This window comes from Myripristis murdjan, chromosome 14 (assembly GCF_902150065.1).
Source record: "Myripristis murdjan chromosome 14, fMyrMur1.1, whole genome shotgun sequence".
Lineage (NCBI taxonomy): Eukaryota > Metazoa > Chordata > Actinopteri > Holocentriformes > Holocentridae > Myripristis > Myripristis murdjan.
The window spans coordinates 16,574,745-16,595,390 of NC_043993.1; the positions used below are offsets into that span (position 1 = coordinate 16,574,745).

General features: G+C 42.3%; 1 protein-coding gene across 2 annotated transcripts in view; it reads right to left on the reverse strand.

Moving 5' to 3' along the window:
• LOC115372073 (pecanex-like protein 3) overlaps nt 1-19,090 on the reverse strand; it is a 30,682-nt gene extending 11,592 nt beyond the window's left edge. Inside the window, exons 1-26 of one of the 2 annotated variants that reach the window (XM_030069782.1) lie at nt 17,667-19,090; nt 17,075-17,566; nt 16,187-16,395; nt 15,973-16,078; nt 15,763-15,802; nt 15,486-15,581; nt 13,373-15,121; nt 11,184-11,313; nt 10,245-10,414; nt 9,959-10,016; nt 9,699-9,840; nt 9,394-9,551; nt 6,026-6,179; nt 5,804-5,836; nt 5,424-5,595; nt 4,500-4,610; nt 4,090-4,181; nt 3,836-3,945; nt 3,306-3,411; nt 3,081-3,173; nt 2,810-2,960; nt 2,258-2,402; nt 889-1,066; nt 632-740; nt 222-351; nt 59-117 (exon numbers count right to left, since the gene is read on the reverse strand). In XM_030069782.1, the coding sequence (XP_029925642.1) occupies nt 59-117; nt 222-351; nt 632-740; nt 889-1,066; nt 2,258-2,402; nt 2,810-2,960; nt 3,081-3,173; nt 3,306-3,411; nt 3,836-3,945; nt 4,090-4,181; nt 4,500-4,610; nt 5,424-5,595; nt 5,804-5,836; nt 6,026-6,179; nt 9,394-9,551; nt 9,699-9,840; nt 9,959-10,016; nt 10,245-10,414; nt 11,184-11,313; nt 13,373-15,121; nt 15,486-15,581; nt 15,763-15,802; nt 15,973-16,078; nt 16,187-16,395; nt 17,075-17,227 (4,654 nt within the window). In that variant the 5' untranslated portion in view covers nt 17,228-17,566; nt 17,667-19,090. Of the gene's footprint in view, nt 1-58; nt 118-221; nt 352-631; nt 741-888; nt 1,067-2,257; nt 2,403-2,809; nt 2,961-3,080; nt 3,174-3,305; nt 3,412-3,835; nt 3,946-4,089; nt 4,182-4,499; nt 4,611-5,423; nt 5,596-5,803; nt 5,837-6,025; nt 6,180-9,393; nt 9,552-9,698; nt 9,841-9,958; nt 10,017-10,244; nt 10,415-11,183; nt 11,314-13,372; nt 15,122-15,485; nt 15,582-15,762; nt 15,803-15,972; nt 16,079-16,186; nt 16,396-17,074 lie in introns of both variants that reach the window. The other variant, XM_030069783.1, reaches the window with a different exon arrangement.
• Nucleotides 19,091-20,646: the final 1,556 nt, after the last annotated feature.

Genomic DNA, 20,646 nt, shown 5'->3' on the forward strand with positions numbered 1-20,646 from the left:
TAGTTAAGTAGTGATGATGATTAATGGTGGTGAATGGTTAATGGTGAGAATAATGTACCTGGGTTGCGGTCTAACTGGGTGGCAAGTCTTGTGTTGGAGTGATCGACCCGCTTGGTGCTGCAGAGGCAAGATCAATGACTCAAATTTAACAGAAACACTTGGAGACAGATGTGGACTTGTTGAGACATCATCTTACACTTTAAAGGGAATCTAAAACATACTTGTAATCTCGCTCCCAGAACTTGACAGGCCTGGTGTATGAGGTGACAAATACAGCACTGCCCAGGACAGGATTCAGAGGGGTGGAGAAAATGGCAGAAAACACAGCCTGGACAAAAAGCACTGCAGAGTCTGAAGTAACAGAGGAGTTAAGGACATCTCCAGCAAAGTAGTAACTGCTCAAGGTCCTTCACAACATGTGGTGGCTTGTTGTATGGCAAACACTGCACTGAATCCCTAACCAGGTCAAGGGTCACTGTTCTGCAGCTGATTTTCTGAGGGGTCAGCTGTAGAACAGCAAAGCACATCTACATGACAGCAAAAAAGATGAATTTGTCCTTAGGGTATACACAGAGTATCACAAAAGCAGAAAAGCTGACAAATGTTTCCTGTATTGACGTCTGAAAGATACGAGGCACAGCAAAGGGTTGAGCGAAGGCATGGAAGGCTGAGCCCCAAGTGATCTGCCAGGGAGCGATGTATGTCAGCACAAATCGAAGCTTGTACAGCAGATCCCACATCTGAGAAATGAATAAATGCAGAAAAAACACATCATAAAACACATCAGCAACTGTATAATACTACTTCACAGTCAGCACACTGTTTATACAGTAGAGATTAACATACAGATGACCACTCTAAAGTAGAGTGAGCCAATTGCACTCTAACCTTGCTGAAGAGAATGGACATGAAGTAGTAGTCAACTAGGAAGGTCTCAGAGAAATGGGGATAGTCAAATTGGAAGAAGAGAGTGGTGAAGCACAATGTCACATATTGCTGGGACGGGGTGCAGAAGGATGAACGCAGCAGCTTCATACCCGCCACCGAGATGAAGAGAGCTCGGCTGCTGGAGAAACAAACAGACGGAGGGAGAGAAAAAGAAGGGTACATGTTAACAAAATACACATATTACATTTTTATTTATTTCATTTGCATTGTAACTGTCTGTTGTCCAGTGCTTTTACACTGTGTTTGTGAAGCCAAAGACAAATTTTAACATTTTGGTGGACAATAAAGTATCTATCCAAAAACGAGATCTCCAATCCCAGAAATCAATTGCTGCAGTTTCATTGAGATAAAATAAAAAATAAAAATAAATAAAATTCATTCCTTCATTCACAGGTATCTAACAGCAAATGTAAAAGCTTTCATGAATTAGGTATAGATTGAATAATTAAAACACAATTATTACAATATTATATTATAAAACACAAGAAATTATTATTGTATAGCATTGGTGATAGAATAGTAAAATGAATATTTACACTGTATTACTTTAGCAAGCTGAACATGTTGAAACCCACATGTGCCAGCCAGAGTCGAAAATGCCTTTAGGCATGGCTTGATCAATACACGTGAAATAGAGGATTTCATTTTTGTTTTTGTGTTTGTAAGTTTTGACTATTTAATCAATACTGCCGTTACAACTAACATTATGTAAGTTAGTCAGGGATATTAAGTTCACACTAGTAATATGCTCATATTTGTTATCAGACTTTTATAAAATGGTCTGAAGTTGAGCCAACATATTTAACTTCACATACTGTGTAGTATTACCACTAGCCGTATAATAAAATTAAACAGGGGCAGGAATTCTTTTGAATCATAAATCAGATTCTTTTTGTAATCCATTCAGCAGAGACTCAGAATGGCCCAGCCACCACTAGGCACATTAGTCCTGTTTCTGGAACACACACACTGAAAGATATAAGATTAATTAATTTGTTCTGCTCAGCTAAGTCCTCTGTTCACTCTCACATATGCTACTGTGCAGGCAAAAACATGACGCTGTTATTGTGGTTGGTCAATGAACAGAGGGAGCAAAAAATAACACGAGTAAGGAGGCACATTTTTAGCACCTTGTGCCACCAGGCAAAGCATGGATAAATCCATACAGCTGAGGGTAACTGACAATATTTATTATTTTTTATCTTCTATGGTTCCAATGCACACAATGCCTGCAGTATCACATTCTAAGCAATGATTAGGAAGACTGTAATATGAAGTAGCCTGGAGACAAGATGGATGAAAAGCTTACTAGATGTCAAGCTCTTTGTGGTTCTGACCCACGGTTCGGGCCTCTGTTGTAAGGGAGTTGAGCACCACTGCTGGGTAGATGAAATATTTCTCCACACACTGGAGCCACGCGTACAGTTTCTCAAACCACATCAACTGAGCAGCATCTGCAGCAAGGAAAAGACAAAGCAATGTCACACACACTACTAGAAGCAGTACACTGACTAAACCCGAGCCTTTCCCTTCATGTTCATCAGAAAACATTACAGAGCTGTGTAATAAATCAAAGTAGCAAAAAAGAGTTATCAAGTACACTTAAACTGAGATGAATATTTACACCATTGTGGGAAAGGCTTACTGTTTAACATGTTCTGAATTTTAGGTGTAGAGTAGAGGATAAGATGTTGGGAATGAGATAGGTATTGCATTTTCTCCTTCTCCATTCAGAATTTACCAGCTGATATATATAGCTGATACTGTTTGGGTTGTTAACGCTGCTCTTCTTCAACTTTACGGTATTCTGTATGTATGTGAGCTGTTGTGTGTTGAGATGGAACACAAAGTGGGCGCTCACCTCGAACCTCAAACTGGCTGTACTCTCTGGAGCGGAGCACAGGGTGGGCCAAGCAGAACCAAGGCAGCTGCTTGCGAAGCTGTGGCAGGAGATAGTGTGTAAGGAAGCCCACCACCCCTGCCAGGATGTACAGGACAAAACTGAGAGCAGGCTGTGTGGATTGAGAGAAAAAAGGAGAGAAATGACTGTCAAACATCTACAGACAGTGATCACTGAAAACATCTGAGAAATGTTTTGTTACAAAAGGATCATGATCCATGCTCCAACTAACTTGAAGAGCGATGAAGACTGTGCTGGCACTAATGGCAAAGGTAATCACAGCCATGAGGGGGCACATGACGAGATCTGAGTGAAGAATCTCTTTCTGCAAGACACAGTCAGTACAAAAAGGCGTGCTTAAAATCACATAAAACACATAAATCAGCCTGGATTCTACTAAAAACTTGTGAAACAGTGACCCTGCAGCGTGTACAGGTAAGCAGATAGCGATTGTTACCACAGAGTTACGCAGTTTCTCAGGAAGAGGGTCCTTGATCTCCACGGGGGGCTCCTCTGGTGTTCGGTTCTCCAGCTCTGGGAATAATTTAGACCGGACCAGAGACCTGTGTTCAGAAGGGGCAAAAACATACACAGTATGAGAGCTAAAGTAAGCATGAGGCTTTTAACACTGTTCAGATAGTTAAGCTACAAACCAGCGAATGAAAGGCTGAGTGAAGTTAATAGACACGACTTCAAAGGGAAAGGAGAAAAATAATAACAAGAATAATCCTGTTTGACAGACACTGTATTAGACTATTTACTTTCAATTACAAAACTTACCCCCCACCACAAAGCAAGTGAAAAATGACACTGCATTGCACCGACACTGTATTGCATTATTTGTTTCATATCATGGCTTTATCACTCACTGCCAAGCCACAGGCAGATGTGATTGTTTTGGTTTTTTTGAACAATTTCAATAGTACAACCAAGCCTTCTGATGAACAGAAATGCCATAAGCATCTGCATGAAACAGAAAGTACTAACCACAGGATGGTGGGATCACTGCTTTGGCGGCTGAGGTGGTAGGACAAGGCCAGGAGTAGGCCACAAAACACAGAGAACAGTACTGGCACATGGGCATCCCCCCACGGCGCCTGCAATACAGAACATAAAATGCAGACATCCAACTCTAACTCAGTCAGAACTTAGCAAAATATGATCAAAAACCTTACACCAAACCTCAGCAACTCAACTTAACCTCTATGCATGTGTTCAGTGTGTCTCCGTCTGCCACTTACATTGATCGCACCGAGGCAAAATCCATACAGCAGGGCAGCCACCAACACACTGCGCACCAGGCTGAACAGAGATGACAGGGGGCTGGTAGTGGCTGAGGAAAGAGATGCATAGTTTCAAAGAGGAGATCAGGAAGAGCCTAATCAGAACTGGCTGGGGGCAGCAAACCACCCTGACTTGAAGCTTATTTGTGCCTGCCAGTATAGCACTACTGAACAAACTTAAACAAAAATAACTCTGCCTTTGACGGTATTTAGCATAATCCCTATGTTGCACTGTCGCCTTGTGCCGCATGTTATAATACTATTGTGCTGTTTCTCACATGAGAGCTGTATGACGCATAAAGAATTTCCTTGTTTCCTGACAGACTATTCAACCATTGTTATCACCTTGTGTGCAGCTATGTTCTTACCAGTTCCCCCAAAAATGTGCATGTCAATCTGCTCCAGCAGACACATCACAAAGGTATTGACCTGAGGTAGGAGCCCAAACAGGAAAATGACCGGAAAACACAAGGCAAACACTGTTGGACAAACGGGGAAAAAAAAAAATGTTAAAAGACGTGATGCTGGTGGACACATAAAACACAGGAACTCATGCATGCACAAATTTTAAGCATTGTTACACTTATCAAATGTACTTTTTCTTTAATATAAAATTCTCCTCACCCTCAAATATTTAAGTCATTAATTTTTGCAACAATTTCGAGCTCCATATATTTCACAGTGGTACACTGACAACTCGACTTTATTCTCTAATTAAATCTACACTACAATATCAAATACACACAGTGTCAATGTGTATCAACAGTTTTAAACAGCACTAATGACAGCACTCTTTACTCTTTACAAGTGAAACATGACTTGACCTGGAGAATCTGTGACCGATCTGAAGCCAGGTCATGCTTACTTTGCCATGTCCTTGTAAAACCTGACCATCTAAAACTAAATTTAAATAATAGCGCACAATACGTCTGCCTTGTGTGAACACTGAATGTTCACCAGCGCCAGTTGACACGAGTCATTCCACATCAAAACTATATTCCTGTGTGACTTATAAATCCTCGATTCAGTTGTCAACTTTAAACCACAGGATTAAAATGTTGCTTCATAACTACATCACAGATCCTGAATTTTCCTGCTGAATCACACCAGAATTGTGCAGGATCTGTCTGACTGTTATTAGTGACAGTGTGTGGGAACCCTCATACAACTTATAGTCTGTCAAGACCACCAACAGTAGGTTAGTGGGAATGCTCATCTGAACATCTAGTATGACAGCCTAATATGCATTTGTAAACCCAATCCCCATGTGCACACACATTCACACTACTAACCAATGAGCACATTCCTGGCACAGAGCAGGAACTGTGCAGAGAAGAAGGTGACACCATAGAGGGAGAAGGGCTGCAGACTACCAGAGCGCCCAGACAGGTCAAAGATCCAGATCATCACACAGCACAGGCAGAAGTAGACCGGCCGACTGTATACAATAATCCAGTTATGGCCCTGTGAGATATGAGACAAGCAGTTATGTCTTTGAGACAGCTGACTTTACACACAAAATGATACTATGATGACAGGATGATTTACAATAAAAAAAAAAAAAAGGTAAAAATGACCTATTCTAATAATTATACACAAGCACATGGTAAAATATTAAATGTCTAGTTTTGGCTGCGAAATTTAAATTTATGCTTGTGAAAACAAGACTTACGTGCATTGGGGAAGCTGCATCTGGTTGTACACTCTAAGAGAACATAGAAGGAGGGAATATAAATGCCATAAGTGTTTGGATTTTTCATCAATACAGATAGACAAAAAAAGGTAAAGGGATAGTTTGGAGATCCTACACAAAACCATCTGATGTAAATGTTCTATACTGTAGACATAGTATAAATAAGACCAACTTCACAATTGATATTCAGAGGTTATGTACCTTCAGTAAGGAGTACTGACAGCTAGCAATGACCAGGCAGAACTGGAAGACCCAGATGTCCCTGAAAAAGCCCTGGAGCAGCAGCAGGAACCCCAGGAAGGCCACAAGGCTGGCCAGCACCACAGCAAACACATTCTCCCCCACACGACGGTTCCTGACAACAGGGGACACAAAGATCAATCCACAACCTACGTTGGCTCCCTAAATATTGGGACACCTAAACACTGATGTTTTGGCAGCACTATCTTATTGCTTTGTATGTTTAATCACAGTTATTTGACAAAGATATATTCAATATGCATTGAAATTTTCCATTTAACATCATAAATTGACTATTGTCTATTGAGTAGCAGCTGGATGTAATGTGATAACACCATGAACACTTCCACATTAATATGAGACTAACTGACTGTTGCCTGGCAGATTGCTACAATCTATGGTACATTTTGGAAGGGTAAGCATGACAACCAAAGATTTTTAACATCTCAAATGCATGGCAGTGGAAACTCAGCAAACAGGTCTGGGAGATGCTCCCTTCTATATTCACAAAGGCCCTCTGGCTATATTGATTTGATATCGCTACAGAAGTGGCCTTTGTGCACCTGTTTCTAAGAAAATGTATTGTCTTGCTTTAAAAGTAGGTCGCACACTGAATACAGAGTTGTAATTATTAGCACTGAATAAGACAACTGTTCACCAGTAAGCTCAAGCTATTTATAGGCCTAGCTCTGTTCCTAGCCTGCCAGATTTTTTTAATTGCTTTTCTCAATGCTGCAACAAAAAGTAGTCAACCAAGGGAAAAAAAGGCCAATAGCTCCCATTTCATCCAACAAATACAAAAATGTTTAATTGCTTTTCTAAGTTGAAACTGGATTTTTGGTCTGTTCTGCAGCCAGAGAATAATATGGTTTTGCTTTAAATACAGTGTAATTTAGAAATAGAGAAAATGAGAGTGACTTCAGGGCTTTCCACAAGCGCCAGCTGCCGGCCATATAGTCTATTACTCAATGAAGTCCAGCCGGCTACTTTAATGGCTATTATTTCTTATATATACACTATATTACCAAAAGTATTCGCTCACCCATTCAAATGATCAGAATCAGGTGTCCTAATCACTTGGCCTGGCCACAGGTGTATAAAATCAAGCACTCAGGCATGCAGACTGTGAAACAAGACATTTGTGAAAGAATGGGCCGCTCTCAGGAGCTCAGTGAATTCCAGCGTGGAACTGTCATAGGATGCCACCTGTGCAACAAATCCAGTCGTGAAATTTCCTCGCTCCTAAATATTCCACAGTCAACTGTCAGCTCTATTATAACAAAATGGAAGCGTTTGGGAACAACAGCAACTCAGCCACGAAGTGGTAGGCCACGTAAAGTGACGGAGAGGGGTCAGCGGATGCTGAAGCGCATAGTGCAAAGAGGTCGCCGACTTTCTGCACAGTCAATTGCTACAGAGCTACAAACTTCATGTGACCTTCAGATTAGCCCAAGTACAGTACGCAGAGAGCTTCATGGAATGGGTTTCCATGGCCGAGCAGCTGCAGCCAAGCCACACATCACCAAGTGCAATGCAAAGCGTCGGATGCAATGGTGTAAAGCACGCCGCCACTGGCCTCTAGAGCAGTGGAGACGCGTTCTCTGGAGTGATGAATCACACTTTTCCATCTGGCTATCTGATGGACGAGTCTGGGTTTGGAGGTTGCCAGGAGAACGGTACATTTCAGACTGCATTGTGCCGACTGTGAAATTTGGTGGAGGAGGAATTATGGTGTGGGGTTGTTTTTCAGGAGCTGGGCTTGACCCCTTAGTTCCAGTGAAAGGAACTTTGAATGCTTCAGGATACCAAAACATTTTGGACAATTCCATGCTCCCAACCTTGTGGGAACAGTTTGGAGCGGGCCCCTTCCTCTTCCAACATGACTGTGCACCAGTGCACAAAGCAAGGTCCATAAAGACATGGATGACAGAGTCTGGTGTGGATGAACTTGACTGGCCTGCACAGAGTCCTGACCTGAACCCGATAGAACACCTTTGGGATGAATTAGAGCGGAGACTGAGAGCCAGGCCTTCTCGACCAACATCAGTGTGTGACCTCACCAATGCGCTTTTGGAAGAATGGTCAAAAATTCCTATAAACACTCTCCTCAACCTTGTGGACAGTCTTCCCAGAAGAGTTGAAGCTGTAATAGCTGCAAAAGGTGGACCGACATCATATTGAACTCTATGGGTTAGGAATGGGATGGCACTTCAGTTCATAGTATGAGTAAAGGCAGGTGAGCGAATACTTTTGGTAATATAGTGTATATTAATTTTAGATTATAATAAACAAATTTTTTTTCTAACAGGCTGACAATAATATCAAACTGAACCGAACTCATTAAAGTTGTGATTCGCTCTGTTTGTACTGATAATAACCACAAATTACTCTAATCCCCGCCGACTTCATGCACACAAGTGAGAGAAACTCATCAGCGGCCCCGCCCCCACATGCGGTGTGTGTGTGTGTGTGTGTGTGTGTGTGTGCAGTGCTCAGCTAGGGGTGTGTGTCGGAGCCGACAGCGCTCACATCACAAAATGCTCCTGTTGTTATCGTAAACATGGTACGTGTTTAAGCAGTGCATATTAAGAGAGATGCCAAAAGAAAGCCTAACCGCATCGCATCGTTTAGCCCAAAAAGACAACAGAAGCTAACGTATGATGTCATGACATCATATGTCCGTTGTTGCTCCGCGAACATTCTGGGTAGTAAATAAGAATAAGAATCATATAGATATGATAATAATATATAGCCTAGATACTGATGATAATGATGATGATAACAATAATAATAATAATGATAATAATGATAAGTGGGAAGCACATTTCTGAGAAATTAATGTAGCCTGCTTATTATGCAGGCACACTATAGGCTAAATGGGAGTAAAAACTATTAAAAACTGATTCTCAAGTGTCATTCTGTAGTATCATTCTGGACTTTTGTATAATAAGGTTGAACTTGACTCCTCAGTTGTCTGTCCTTGTTTGTGAGTTTTAAACTGAATCTGTGAAGACAGCATAGAACAGTGCTTAAGGATCTGAAGAAAGGTTGAGACCATTTAACTGTTATTTATTTTATAATTTATGTTGGAAATTTCTTTTATTTCAGATTCAGATTTGGCTGGCTACTCATTTCTCCTGGCTGGCTAGTCTGTGCCTTAGCGGAAAGCCCTGTGACTTATGTCTTGTAAATGTGCTCTTAAATATAACTCATCACATACCTGCCACTAATACTAGAGACAAATAATTGTAAAATGTTTAACTGTGTTGTTGAGAACAAGAGATCATGCATGGAACACTATCCAGCTACATCGACAACCTCTGTCTTACCTGTCCAGCAAGGCCAGAAGGGCCAGTCGATCATATCGAACTCTCAGCCACTTCCCCGGCAACACCCAAAAGCGATAGTACTGTTTGGGTTTGGCTTTCTCCTCAATCATCAGCGTGTTTTCCTGGGACTCTTGCAGAGACTCATGATCTAGATCAAACTAGAGAGATAAGGTGAGGAATAAGTGATGAGTTCGCAACAAGTCATCACATTTGATATCATTGCCCTGAGGCAGATATACTTCGGGCTTCTTTCCACGACATTTTACATAAAATAAATTGGTCAATGAAACATTTGGATAGTTCACCTCAGGCATTTCCAAAGGCACCCTGCGAACCTGCATGCCCTGTAAAACCACGGGTCTGGGCTGAAGCATGGATAGGACAGGTGCTCCTTCCTGGACCTCAGTGGAGGTGAAGCTTGAGGATTGAGACTGTCTCTCCCTTTCTCTGCAAGAGTGAAATTTCACATAAATTTAATTGTGGCAAATTTAACTTTTACAATCCAGAACTGATTTTCAGTTGCCATCAAAACAAGTGACCTGATACTGGCAGCTTGATAACTTACTGCACTGGGTCCTCATAGCCGCCTCCAGCAGGTCCAAATGTATATGACCTCTTCACTCCTGTTGCACAATAACACAAAGTAAACTCAAATGAAGTGCATCCAACAAGTAACAAAGAAACTACCATCAACAATACAAATTGAAGATGCATTCACATGTTGTATCCCTGATGTTAAAGAAGGGAGAGGGTTTCTTTGTCAAACAAGTCTTATCAGAGTGGAAGCAAAAATTATACTGCTGTCATTACTGTCTGCATCAAAGAATGTTCATTTATTGGTGTTCACCCACCACTCTCATCATAGAAGTAGTGCACTGCCCCCTCTGATGTGTCGTCAAATGTGGACGCCTCATGGATGCCACCGCGGGGCAGCAGCAATGAGGAGGCAAACTGTAAGGCTGAGGGAAGGGTACGGGTCCGCGAATGGGAGGAGGTTCGAGCCCTCTGGAGGTCCTGCAGGCTACAGGAAGCAGCAGAAACACCAGAAAAAATTTACAAGAAGTGATGTGTGTAAAAATATAATGGCTGACATTATTTTTAAAATATCACTTAAGTCATGTCACTCCTTGGGTCCATCAACCCTCCAAAACTGTAGACAGTCTCGAAGTTAATTCTTCTAATAGGTTATGCAGAGGGTTCCCACACTCAGTAGGACATAAAACGTCAAGGACTTCTCAGTGGTCTTGTTTAGTAAATTCAAAAACTCAAAATGTAGGGATCAAACTAGCATGGCATTGGTGAGAATCAGATGTTGTAGTGGCATTTTTTAATAATTTTGTTGAGTGAAGAAATCATAGTGAAATCCTTTATTTTGAAACCGCTGGTATATGAAAGCAAGATCCTCAGATGGCAGGAGGCCCAGAGAGCTGAAGCATATTGATGAATCTGGGTGCTATGCTTAAAAAAACTTTCAAGGCCATCCATTTATTTTCAAATACTTGTAAGGCCTAATTTAATCTCTCTGAAATCTGTAAATTTTCACATTTTTTCAAGCCCTGTAGGAACCCCCATAATGACAAAGCTCTGAAACAGCATACTGAGCAAGCATTTCCCCAAAGAGACCGCAGCAATTCTAATTAGTTAATAATTCTTATGTCCTGGATATAGGAACTTGCAGGCAGCTTTGACAAGACAGTAGAGAGAACGATTGCAGCAAAGGAATGCGATCGATATGAGCCAGCCACAGCACAGTACAACCAACAGAGACAAGGTGTGCTGAGGGGACTAACCTGGGAGGGGATCCCATGGTGGATGGGGGCGGTGTAGGGTTGCTCCCTGCATTGTGTCTCCTGCGGATGGCCTGGGTCCTCTTAACACTGCTTACAGAGTCACGTTTGCCCCCGTCCTCTGGAGCCATAGCTGGAGGAAGGTGATTGGTTACATCAGTGCTAAGGTTTACATTACAGTGTCAGCATACATTTTACAAGGCACCGTTTTCATTTAGGAAGGGATGGCTAGTTAATAATTATTCTCTAAAAATAATGCTGAATTTTAATTATGCCAAGTTTGCAACTGCATTGAAGGTACACATACGTGCACACACACACACACACACACACACACACACACACACACACAGACAGACACACAGACACACAGACACACAGACACACACACAGCCTGCATTATTAATTTCACAGACGTTTTGGGCAAAGTAAGGTATGCACCCATATAGTTGTACCCTTATAATAACTATAAGGTTGCCCTCATTTTGCGTCCCAAACTGCATAAAACTGAATGATTACTAGAAGGAAACAGAATAGCTGCTATAAAAGAATGGCAGATAGGAGCTGTAAGCCTACACAGAAGCAGAGAAGTCAGTGAAAACAAGGCACCAATGGTCAGCAGTTTGGCAGGCGCACTGTGCCCTGTAAACTAGTGTTAAGAAGCCAAGAAACACAGCGCCTCACAAAGAACTGCACTTTAAAGCTGGACTAACTCCACTCTCATAGCATAGCTTCAAATAATCCTGGACGATACCTATGATTCTGTATTAATCAGCATCTGCATAAAACAAAACTGGAGCTGCTCAGGAAACATGAGGGCTTAAATAAAGGCTTCAGTGGGTCAGGTTTTACTTCATAATATTGCTGGTCAGTAGCAGTGCAGCAGAACAGGCTGTCGGTGATTACCACTTAATACCAGCAAGAGGTTAAAGAACATAAGCCCAGGATTTTAATTAATCTTCCCTGCAAGATATAAGTATTTTTATAAGAACATTAAAATTCGAAAAGTTAAATCTACAATTCAAATATTCCTCTTTTAGTGAGGAATACTTTCTTTGTATTTTAGCGGCTTTGACATAACCGGATTTGCTAATTAGGCTAATGATTGTTTGTAGTATTTCACCCCTTTTACACTACTTTTTGACTCTGGTCTGGAATTTTAGAAACAAGTCCAAAGTGCTCTTTAATCTTATTTTTATCAGTTAAGGAATATAACTAGGATCAGATCATTTCTCTTGTTTTCCAATGTGAATGAAGTCAGTCATACTCTCTTATCTTCCCACGCGTGCAACTCCCCTTAAATGAAAATCAAAGCTTTTGTCTACATCAAACAGGATAGAGCAAATATCTCCTATTTTAGCAAATCTGCAGTGGCTTCCTGCTGATTTCAGAATTTATTTCAAGAGATTATTAATTACTTTTAAAGCAGTCGATGGTTTGCTCCTACCTAGTATCATGAAACATTTATCTTGGTATGCTGACAAAGATCTTCTCAATGGCCTATCAGAGTCCAAACACAATTGAACAATCTCCTTGTCAATTCATGTTCTATTCATGTTAGCTTAAAACAAATTTTTACAGCCTTGCATTTTTCATTTATTTTGTTTTGTCTCAATAGTTTTGTTTGCTTGTTTTAATTCAGTGATGTCCTCGACTTATAGTCTGTATACTATGTAAAGTAACTTGTAATGTTGATTTTCAAAGGCAGTATATAAAGTTTATTGTTACTTGTGGTGGTCGCAGTAGTATTATGACAATAAAAAAAGGGTATTTAGGCTGCAATCATACTGATTTCACACTGCCCAAACACATACAAACATGGACCATTCAATCTATAGGGCCTACAGTTTGTAGAGAGATATGTGTTGTTTACTCTCTGTAAGTATTAGAGGGTGACATGGGGATGGATTTTCACCCCTGTCCCAACCCACTCCCACAAAAATATCCCTGTCTTTTCCCAATCCCATGACAGCATAAAAAAATCCTGCTCATCTGCACTAGTGTGTACTGTGAATTTGCCACGAGTGTCTATGTAATCAGGACAAGTTACTTTACATTTAATGTGCCTTATCTTATTATACAGTGACTCTGAATATTAGTCTGATACTGGCACACACATAATATTTGTACTCCTGTTTATTATATCTATATAAATTACTTTAGGGACAGATTGAGAAGTTACACCAGCTCACCTCCCCCCACAGCTCCTTCTTCAACCAGCTCTCCTGCCCTCCAGCCCATCTGGTTGCCAGTCCAGGAACCGCCCAGAGAGTCCAGCCGGTGGTGATGAGTCCCAGGGAAGCTGTCAGTATGGATGGTGCGTGCCTCCAGATCAGACTTGGAGATGGTCAGCGTGCGAGGGGCAGGAGTGGAGGATGAGGGCATAGTAAGCAGAGTGGAGGGCAGCGCCGCTGTGCTGCTCTGGCCTCCACCTGCCCCATCCATACTTAGCACCCTAGCATGAGTCTTAGCGCTAGCTGTGCTAGCAGAGCGCTGGGCAGCACGAGAATTTGATGGGCCAGCGGTCTCAGGTAAATCTCCTTCTCTCGGAGTGGGCAGTTGAGCGGCAGAGGGTAGTGGGGACGTAATGCCAGTGTTAGCAAGGTCTGGGGAGTAGCAGGAGGTAGAGGAACTTGAGTCATCATCATCATCGTCATCATCATCCGAGCTATATCGCCGCTGAGAGCCCAGACTGGAACCAGCGCTCATGTCACTGCCATCATCCTCATCGCTGGAGTCTTCAAACAGACTTTCACTGTAAGCCTTGGTGCTCAGCCGGTTGCGAACTGGGATGTAGTCTCTGTGCTGCCTGTGATTGTGGTGACGCCTGTAAGACCCACAGTCAAAACTGCTGCTTCCTGCTCCGGCTCGCTTCCGTGGAGCTTTCCGTCGGCCTGGCCTGTGCCCCACACTACTGCCACTGGCCCGCAGCAGCTTCAAGTCTTTAGGGCGCACCACCTGCTGGGCCTGCAGAGTGGGCTGGTCAGACAGCAGGAAGGGGGTAGAAGAAATGGGCAGAGCAGGCTCAGAACACACGAGACCCAGGGCCAGCCCTGAGGGCACTGAGTTGGCCTGCCGAGGTGGCGGCAGCGGGGGAACTGGGGCAATTCTGTCTAAATCACAAACCTCTGACTGCCCACTACTTGAAGGGGAAGAATTCTGAAGGGTAGGAGGCTGTGCAATATCAGAGGGTACAGAGGGTAGGTCCTCTCCTTCAACAAGTGTCCTATCTAGCCCCTGGCCCAGGGAGAAATCTTTGGAAGGGGAGCGCAATAGCACACTGTCCGACAGGTTGTCAGTATCACTGCCACCCTGTCCTGCTGGATCCTCTGTGGGCTGTGGGATAAAAGAGCCCACCGCTGGTGTAGAGGCAGACACCCGTGCATCTGCAGGCCGTGGCTGACTGAATGAAGGGCTCTCCAGCTGGGTGGAATCTGTCTTCTCACTGCGGTAGCTGCTAACAGTGCTAAGGGTCTCACGGTCTGTGGTGGCTCCACCCGCGCTGAAACAGCTGTCTGTGGATCCAGCCGCTAAAGCCACCCCGCTGCGGCTGCCTGGGTGCTCAGTCCCCGGCGCAAATGCAACAGGATCAAGACCCAAACCCAGGAGATTCTCACTCAGTTCCTCACTTAAGCTACTCTTTATGAGGGGGCTAAGTGGAGTCTCCCCCAGACTCTCAGATTCAGCAGAGGGACCCAGGGGAGAATAGGCCCCCATCCCATTTTCCTCAGGACTCTGCTGAGACAGTTGTTCTGGCAACCCCTCCACCTCCTGTAATTGTTCTTTCTCTCCTCCATCTTCCTGGCTGGAAGGTGAAGGGGGGATAGACAAGCAATCTCCAGGCTCTCCAAATCCAGCTGACACTCCAGGCACTCCCATTAAACCTGGAAATTCGCTTCCCAGAGCAGCAGCAATGCAGGACTGGACCACATTTGCGGGCCCTGCATAAGCAAAACAAGCCAAACTAAGAATACAATTGTCACAACATTAAATACAAAAAATGAATGTCTATAATGCAGTGGTTGTCACTCTTGATCCTCAAGACTTGGAGCCCTGCTGGCTTTAATTCTAGCCATTTAATCAAGGACTCATTAACACCTTCGATGCCAGGTAAATACAACTTATCTGGCAGGACAGAAATCCAGCTGCAGTCCGGACCAGGACTGAGAACCACAGCTATAAGCAACTGTCTATATTTGTATGCTTATACCCTGTGCACCATAGCATAGCTTTTTACAGACAGGATTAGACTGTGTGCAGTGTGAATTATGCTAGTTTCAGGTGGATGAATAGCAGCAGGCTTACTAATGGTGTCCTGGGAGCTCTGACGTAAGATCTCGCGATGAGCTGAAGTCACAATTACATTATTGCTGCCTTGTTCCCGCATTAGCTCTTTGATATCTGAGATGCAAAGAAAAGAAATAAACCCCCGGAATCAAAACAGTGCATATTTAATATTTACAGTGCTTCAAGGATAGTGAACATAAAGATAATTCAGTTTAGGCCTACACATTATATTCCACTGGCAATACCAAAACCCAGTTTAACCTGGTGTATAACTACACAAAGCATAGATACATACCTTTAGTCCCCCCTGTATCCTCCAACTGGGGTAAAAACTCCTGAAGATATATAAAATAAATAAATAAATAAATACATTGCAGTCTGTGATTACAGTTTCTACCATCCTCATATGTCAAAAAAGAATAAATGACACACATCACCCGTTTTGCTGTGAAAATGAAAGGAGGTATCAAGACTACATGCTACTGTAACATATAGCAACCCTCACCGACACCTGGTTCAGTCCAAACAGTGAGTGCTGGGAGCTGCAACGCACTGGGGGTGTTGAGTTGACTTTCCGAAACACAGTCATCTCCACACCAACGTGACTGTCCCTGTGAGGAAGTTATGGAATGCACAAAATCAATTGGCTACAGCATGTGAAATCAAGATTGCATGAATTTCCTCCAAACCATGTCAGAAAAGGTCTTTATCCTTGTTACCTGTGCTGATTCCCATCATGGGCACCTGATGCTTCATCTCCTTCTTCCATCCTTGGTGCTTCGGCTGTGAGTGAGGCCTGCTTCTTCTCTACAATCTCCCCAAGGTCGAACATAGCATGAAGCCGGTAATTCACTACCTTTATGGCTGTGAAGAAGACCGCCACCACAGCACAGTACACCCCTGCTACCACCAAGCTAGGAGGAAGAGCCTAAGAGGGAGTGAAAAGATGATGACAGCAATTAAGACTGAATACGGAAATAAAATTACGCCGGTCTACTTGAAGAGTTGAGTGACAGGCGTTATTCAGTAACAGCTGGCAAATGGTAACACTAACAAAAAAAAAAACAAACAAAAAAAAAAACAATGACGTATTTAACACAGTGCTGTGTAGTTATCCTAAAGAAGCAGTCCACTGTTCGTTTGTAAAGGAAGGCCACAGTGGTTTGGGGATTAAGTGTTTTGGTATAAAAGAAAAACCTGCCAAAGAAAGTAGACATGACATGCCAAGAATAAACTGTGAAACCAAATGTTTTAATAGAATGCCTAAGTATGCCAATTTTGCAACTTTAGAGCAATTCTTGGGTTTTTAATGTGTATTGGTAGTGTGTTATGTTTAGTCTGTCATACAGCATTTCTCGTCTGCAATAAATAATAGATCATATTATTTTGTCCTGGACCTTGTATGATAATCATGTAGTGTTTAAATGTATTTTAATGTATCAGCACCAGTTAGCTAAGTCAGATTCCTCTTGCAGTACACAGCAAATAAACGTAAACCTAATAAAGTCTAAAAAGCTGTTTTTTTTAAAGACTTGGGCCTTAATTTACTAGTTCTTTCATATGTGTGGATGAACTGACAGTACTTAGCTCAGAGAGATTGTGCTCACCATGTACAGGAGGAACGGGAAGGCCAGGAGAAATATCCAAAGGTAGAGGTGGAAGCAGTTGGAGAACGTGCTCTGATGTGGGTCCACATACCAGCCCCCCGTGAGTGAAGCCCAAACACCCTGTCGTAATATCTGAAGAGCTTGGGAACCCATCTCCACCTTCAGGTCAAGTCAACCCAAAGCTGCAATGCTTCCACTAAGGCTGTAGCTCAAAACAATGTGCAGCAGTTGGAGCCACAGTGTCTTGTGTCTACAATGGCACTTCCATTGGGGATGGCAGGCTAACCGAGACCGTTTCATCAAGCACGATAGTTCGGTGTCTTGGATTTGTAGTCTTCAGTTGAGCTCAGAAGTCCTTGCATATTCCTGTGCCACAATGTACTCCCTCCTTGCACCACTGTTGCCAAAATCTAGCCTAATCCTTGTCCAGTAATCAGGAGAGTGGCTTTTTGGCACATTGGTAACCCACTGAATGTATGAAAAAACATTCATCTGTAAGAAAGACCACAACCGATTTGTCTCCTAATACAACACCACTTTTTAGCATTCCATTCAGCAGGGGAAAAAAACATTATTGAGGGCAAAGACTGACCTTAGTGAAATTACACTGAAAATCCCAATGTGATTTCATCTGCTGTGGTTGAGATTTGCCACTGTACACACAAACATATCAGTTACAGAGATGACACTTTAAAGTGGCTTTTTTTTTTTTTTTTTTTGTTTTTTGTTTTTTGCTTATCTAAAGACTTAGCAAAACCGCAGGGTGATTGTGTATCTAAAGAGGTTCCTCTTCAATTTCAGCTCGCCTTAAATTAACTTAGCAAAAGATCACAAGCTCACTGTTAAATGGAACTGCATCAGAGTTGTGAACCCCAAATCATATTTGTTCATTTGACAAGTAATGTTAAATGTGTTAATTCACAGTAATGCTCATCTCACTAGCTATAACGCTAGAGTCCTGAAAGATAACGTTGACTGATCACTTAAAGCAAAGGTCAGACTGTGGGTAATATTAGCCAACACTGCCACTGAATACATTGATTGCACTGAGTGTAGTCTATAGGTGTTAGCTGTTAAGTCAAACAAAAATGACAGGGAGCTAGTCATAATATTCAGTGTCGATACACTTGTGTAATTTCAGACAGGATGACGGTTAGCAGCTAAGAATCACTGTTTTCATACACAGGCCAATGCTCTCCCAGCTACATCAAGTTTACTGACTGACATTAGCAAACTAGCAAAAACATCGACCCTGGCTAACTTAGATCACTATATATCCAAGACGCTCGGTTTAATCATCAACACCCTAAATCACCCCAGTGACTGTGAAAACATAAGCGATTAGTTAGCATGCTGACTGCCTAGCACGGTTAGCCATCCTCAACTAGCTAACGTTAGATTGTTGCCGGCTAATGTTAGCTAGGCCTTACTTGTCAGCATTTAACGCTAGCTGATTAATATCGCGACCATTATCTAGTTAAATGTAACGTTAGCTTACGACATTAAGTTAGCCTAATCGTTCGCTTTTTTTCTAGTTGGACATTTAAGGTTCCCTCAAAAGCTAACACTAGCGTTGTTTTACGTGATACGTTTGGTAATTGTGCTCACTGTGAAATATGTTTCCCCATACTGTTTCTCCAATGTAGCTAGCTAGCTTACTAACGTTTACAGTAGTTGTCGAGCTTGTCTCATATCCTCCTTCCGCGTTCAGTCCTTGCAAAATCTCAGATATTTCCTTCCCAGGATGCTAGCGAGCTAATGTTGAGATAGTCGCCTGGTGAAAAAAGCTGTAGCCTGACAATCGTTTACTTTAGCTAACTTATCATTGTTTTCTGTGCGGCTGGTCAAAGTCTCTCATCCTCTTTGGCGTGAAGGCTTGAAAAACATCCGGTGGCAGCAGAAATCTTCTCTCATGGTGAGCGACGGCTGTTTCTTGGCATAAATGTTGCCTGTGGTTCATGAAATATGTTTCAACAAGCTAGCCAACTAGGTAGCTAGCCTTAGCTAACTAGTTGACACACACACACACACACATACACACACACACGCACGTACGTACGCACACACGCACGCACGCACGCAGAGAGAGTGAGCGGAGAGATTCCCATAGAGCTGATTGGCTTTTCGCTGTGGCGTCACAGATGGGCGCAGGGAGGGTGGGCGGCTCTGTGTTTTCCTGGCAGAACTGGGGCCAGGGACCGAGCCCCACATGCTCTCCACTGTAGGGAGTGTGTGATAACAACAAGAGAAAAACAAATAATGTCACCAAGCCACGTTATTTTGCTTTTTACCGTGATGTATGGCTTGGACGATATGTTAATCCCCGATTCGATACTCTCATGATACTTGGGTACTGATACGATTTGTAGGCTATGGCAGTTCTTAAATATTTATATATTAAATATAATATTTCATGATACACGATTCTATATTATAATTTATTTCATTTTTTTTTTTTAATTATTCTCCAGTTTGTGAATGTAAAGTTCCATAAAGCTGTGATTATCCTAAAGGTCACGATAGGTTTATTCATTGACATCAAGTTTCAAAAAAGGGTCTCACTAAATTCACATGGCTACTATAGGGGCTGACATCATCACATGTGAATAAAATCCTGCTCATCCAATCCATGAAAGTCTCAGTTTCCCAGTCAAGCCCAATTTATGTATCTCCAAGATTGATTAGGCCCCAGTCTGCACAAATACACCATTTTAGGATAGGAGACTATAACACATTACTGCATGCAAAAAACTGCATAGTTTGTGCCCCAGACTACATGGGATTAGCATGAGGCATGTCTGCAGAGAGGAGACCTTTGTGTGCCCACAGAACCCATTTTTATTCAGGTATTCTGAGGTCAGAGGTCAAGGCACCCCTTTGTAAATGGCCATAGCGGATTTTCTCGCACCAGTATTTTGCCCAATTTTGGAATGATGTTTAGTCACCTTGACTCAGAGGTGGGATCAAGTCATTGTTTTGCAAGTCACAAGTAAGTCTCAAGTCTTTGCCCTCAAGTCCCAAGTCAAGTCTCAAGTCAAGACTGACAAGTCTCAAGTCAAGTCCCAAGTCCTACAGTTTGAGTTTCAAGTCCTTTCGAGTCCTTTTAACAACAGAGTAATAAACATATGTATGCTTTTAAAATCTGTATTTATTTATAAAAACGTGTTTTTTTTTTTTTTTTTTTGCTCCATTCTTATTTTGTTACTGTCTTCTAATTTAACAAAACACACTACCTGGGAAAACCTTTTTGATCCTGCAGTCACAAAATCAAATTGTAAAGCAGAATCACCGTCTGGTAATGTAATGTAATTAATGTAAATTAAGTAATGTAAGTAATGTAAATTACTAATCAAACAGACCTAACAATTCAACTACCAATGAATCAGCAGTAGTATGCATGTGATAACATAGACTGAAAAATAAGACGAAGTGATACCTCTTCTCTGAATAGACAAGCTAAGCCAGTGTGCTGCTATTAGCCAGTGAAAATACAGCGGAGTGGCACCTCTTCGTTTTGTTAGACAATCTATGTCAGTGCGCTGCTGTGGCTGGAGAGTTTCTCTGCCTTTTGG